Source organism: Monopterus albus, unplaced genomic scaffold, assembly GCF_001952655.1.
Source record: "Monopterus albus unplaced genomic scaffold, M_albus_1.0 scaffold1182.1, whole genome shotgun sequence".
Classification (NCBI taxonomy): Eukaryota; Metazoa; Chordata; class Actinopteri; order Synbranchiformes; family Synbranchidae; genus Monopterus; species Monopterus albus.
In genome coordinates, this window is record NW_018129060.1 from 1 (window position 1) to 3596 (window position 3596).

Below are 3596 nucleotides of genomic sequence, written 5' to 3' on the forward strand. Positions count from 1 at the left end.
CTCATCTCTTGTTTCCTCCCAGGATACATAAGGTGGGTATATGTGGAGGAGGAGGCAGTACCAGCATGCTCCACCGCACCAACAGCACCCACACCAACAGCACCGCCCCCTGCTACACCTTCACCACCCCCTCCTGTATTTGTGGAGGAGGACGCAGTACCAGCATGCTCCACCGCATCAACAGCACCGCCCCCTGCTCCACCAACACGGAAGCCCCGTGCTCCACCAACACTGGAGCCCCCTGCTCCACCAACACGGAAGCCCCGTGCTCCACCAACACTGGAGCCCCCTGCTCCACCAACACGGAAGCCCCGTGCTCCACCAACACTGGAGCCCCCTGCTCCACCAACACGGAAGCCCCGTGCTCCACCAACACTGGAGCCCCCTGCTCCACCAACACGGAAGCCCCGTGCTCCACCAACACTGGAGCCCCCTGCTCCACCAACACGGAAGCCCCGTGCTCCACCAACACTGGAGCCCCCTGCTCCACCAACACGGAAGCCCCGTGCTCCACCAACACTGGAGCCCCCTGCTCCACCAACACGGAAGCCCCGTGCTCCACCAACACTGGAGCCCCCTGCTCCACCAACACGGAAGCCCCGTGCTCCACCAACACTGGAGCCCCCTGCTCCACCAACACGGAAGCCCCGTGCTCCACCAACACTGGAGCCCCCTGCTCCACCAACACGGAAGCCCCGTGCTCCACCAACACTGGAGCCCCCTGCTCCACCAACACGGAAGCCCCGTGCTCCACCAACACTGGAGCCCCCTGCTCCACCAACACGGAAGCCCCGTGCTCCACCAACACTGGAGCCCCCTGCTCCACCAACACGGAAGCCCCGTGCTCCACCAACACTGGAGCCCCCTGCTCCACCAACACGGAAGCCCCGTGCTCCACCAACACTGGAGCCCCCTGCTCCACCAACACGGAAGCCCCGTGCTCCACCAACACTGGAGCCCCCTGCTCCACCAACACGGAAGCCCCGTGCTCCACCAACACTGGAGCCCCCTGCTCCACCAACACGGAAGCCCCGTGCTCCACCAACACTGGAGCCCCCTGCTCCACCAACACGGAAGCCCCGTGCTCCACCAACACTGGAGCCCCCTGCTCCACCAACACGGAAGCCCCGTGCTCCACCAACACTGGAGCCCCCTGCTCCACCAACACGGAAGCCCCGTGCTCCACCAACACTGGAGCCCCCTGCTCCACCAACACGGAAGCCCCGTGCTCCACCAACACTGGAGCCCCCTGCTCCACCAACACGGAAGCCCCGTGCTCCACCAACACTGGAGCCCCCTGCTCCACCAACACGGAAGCCCCGTGCTCCACCAACACTGGAGCCCCCTGCTCCACCAACACGGAAGCCCCGTGCTCCACCAACACTGGAGCCCCCTGCTCCACCAACACGGAAGCCCCGTGCTCCACCAACACTGGAGCCCCCTGCTCCACCAACACGGAAGCCCCGTGCTCCACCAACACTGGAGCCCCCTGCTCCACCAACACGGAAGCCCCGTGCTCCACCAACACTGGAGCCCCCTGCTCCACCAACACGGAAGCCCCGTGCTCCACCAACACTGGAGCCCCCTGCTCCACCAACACGGAAGCCCCGTGCTCCACCAACACTGGAGCCCCCTGCTCCACCAACACGGAAGCCCCGTGCTCCACCAACACTGGAGCCCCCTGCTCCACCAACACGGAAGCCCCGTGCTCCACCAACACTGGAGCCCCCTGCTCCACCAACACGGAAGCCCCGTGCTCCACCAACACTGGAGCCCCCTGCTCCACCAACACGGAAGCCCCGTGCTCCACCAACACTGGAGCCCCCTGCTCCACCAACACGGAAGCCCCGTGCTCCACCAACACTGGAGCCCCCTGCTCCACCAACACGGAAGCCCCGTGCTCCACCAACACTGGAGCCCCCTGCTCCACCAACACGGAAGCCCCGTGCTCCACCAACACCGGCGCCCCCTGCTCCACCAGCTACAGGGGGCCGCTCCCTCTCCTTCAGCTCCACCCTCATCTCCCCCTCCTCCAATTCCACCACCAAGAGGGTAAAGTGGTGTGTATAGAAGGCTGCATTTAAATCTTTATAAAAGTTTATAGTTTTCTTTAATAAATCTAATAACTTTTTCAGAGTTATCTTAGGCCAAGCCAACTAGATTGGTTACTTGATCTTGTTGGGCTTATTTAGATGATTATAAACATTATAATAAAAAAAATCTTTGAAATACTTGTATGCCAACACCAACCTAACTGTGGCTGGATTTAAGTACTTGTGCAAATAAATAGGTCTTATAAGGACATCTAAAAATGCTTTGATCCAGAGAGGATCTAACATCCATAAGAATGCTATTCCAGAGCTTAGGACCCACCACTACAGTGCCGTGCCTCCACAGGATTTCAGTCTGGATCTAAGAATGTTAAGAAGTAGCTGATGGCATCAACTCCAACTCCACCCTCCTCTCCCCCTCCTCCAACTCCACCCTCCTCTCCCCCTCCTCCAACTCACACCACCAGCCCCTCAAACTCAACTCTGCACTATGATGGCAGTATGCTGAGTAATTTCCTGTTTTGCATGAAGAACACATTAATCCCTGGCTCACCCTTCTCTGCAAGTCCAACAGAAAATCCTGTTCTGTTTTGACTGTGTTGCTCAACTGGCAAACAGGTCCTGCTCAGCACTGGTGATAAGCTCTGTGGGTTTGACTGAGGTAACACAGGACTCTGAGTGCTCTGTAGAGGGTGAAGGCCACATCTGGATCTCTGAACCTCGGCCTCCAAATCGTTTTTGGAGAGGGCTCTCACCCCACTTATGACTGCTTTACTGCAGAGGTTCTTATCATTACTACAGAGGAAAGAAGATGAGGATGTTTTTAAATCAGCTGGAAGTAATAACATAACATTAAGACAGCTGACAACTTAATTTTTTCTACCTTTACTGAAAAAAAAAAAGCATCAGTAACACTGTGTAGAATTAGAGGCAATCCGAGAAATAGGTCAAAAAGAAAAAGAAAGTGACAACTCAATAATTGCTACTATATGAAACTATCAAACTATAACTCAGTTGTCCATATTGAACAGTAATGCTGCCATATTAAATAGAATATGAACAAAAAGTCAATAATAATGTCTTAATCACATAACACATTCATTTGTAAAAATAAAGATATTTTTCCTTTCTCATACTGGGTTGAAAGCCACCCTCATTAATTCAAAATATAGTCCTTCTCCAAATTGAAAAATTGGTGTTTGGCAATGTCACTTTGAGTCAATATAAAACTGGAAATGCATTTTTTTAAAATGTGAATACGGATTTGATTTCGGTACGGGAACCCATCATTGACTTTGATGAGCGCAGAGAAGAAACGAACTGGTATGTAACCTACATCAGTGGTCCCCAACCCCCGGGCCGCGGACCGGTACCGGTCCGTGGATCAATTGGTACCGGGCCGTACAAGAAATTATTAATTATTTCCGTTTTATTTATTATCTGAGTCTGAACGATCTTTTATTTTGAAAAATGACCGCATTCTCTCGGTTACATCTCGGTCACTTGAGCGCCAAAACTGGCTTACTTGTGCGACATATTCAGCCT

General features: G+C 54.4%; 1 protein-coding gene across 1 annotated transcript; it reads right to left on the minus strand.

Annotated features, from left to right (window-relative positions):
* Nucleotides 1-61: 61 nt before the first annotated feature.
* LOC109953744 (loricrin-like) lies at nt 62-2021 on the minus strand (the record flags this gene model as incomplete). Its single annotated transcript, XM_020589210.1, has 1 exon — nt 62-2021. A coding segment is annotated over exon 1 (1960 nt), but the record flags the coding sequence as incomplete, so codon positions are not given.
* Between the last annotated feature and the right edge of the window lie 1575 nt (nt 2022-3596).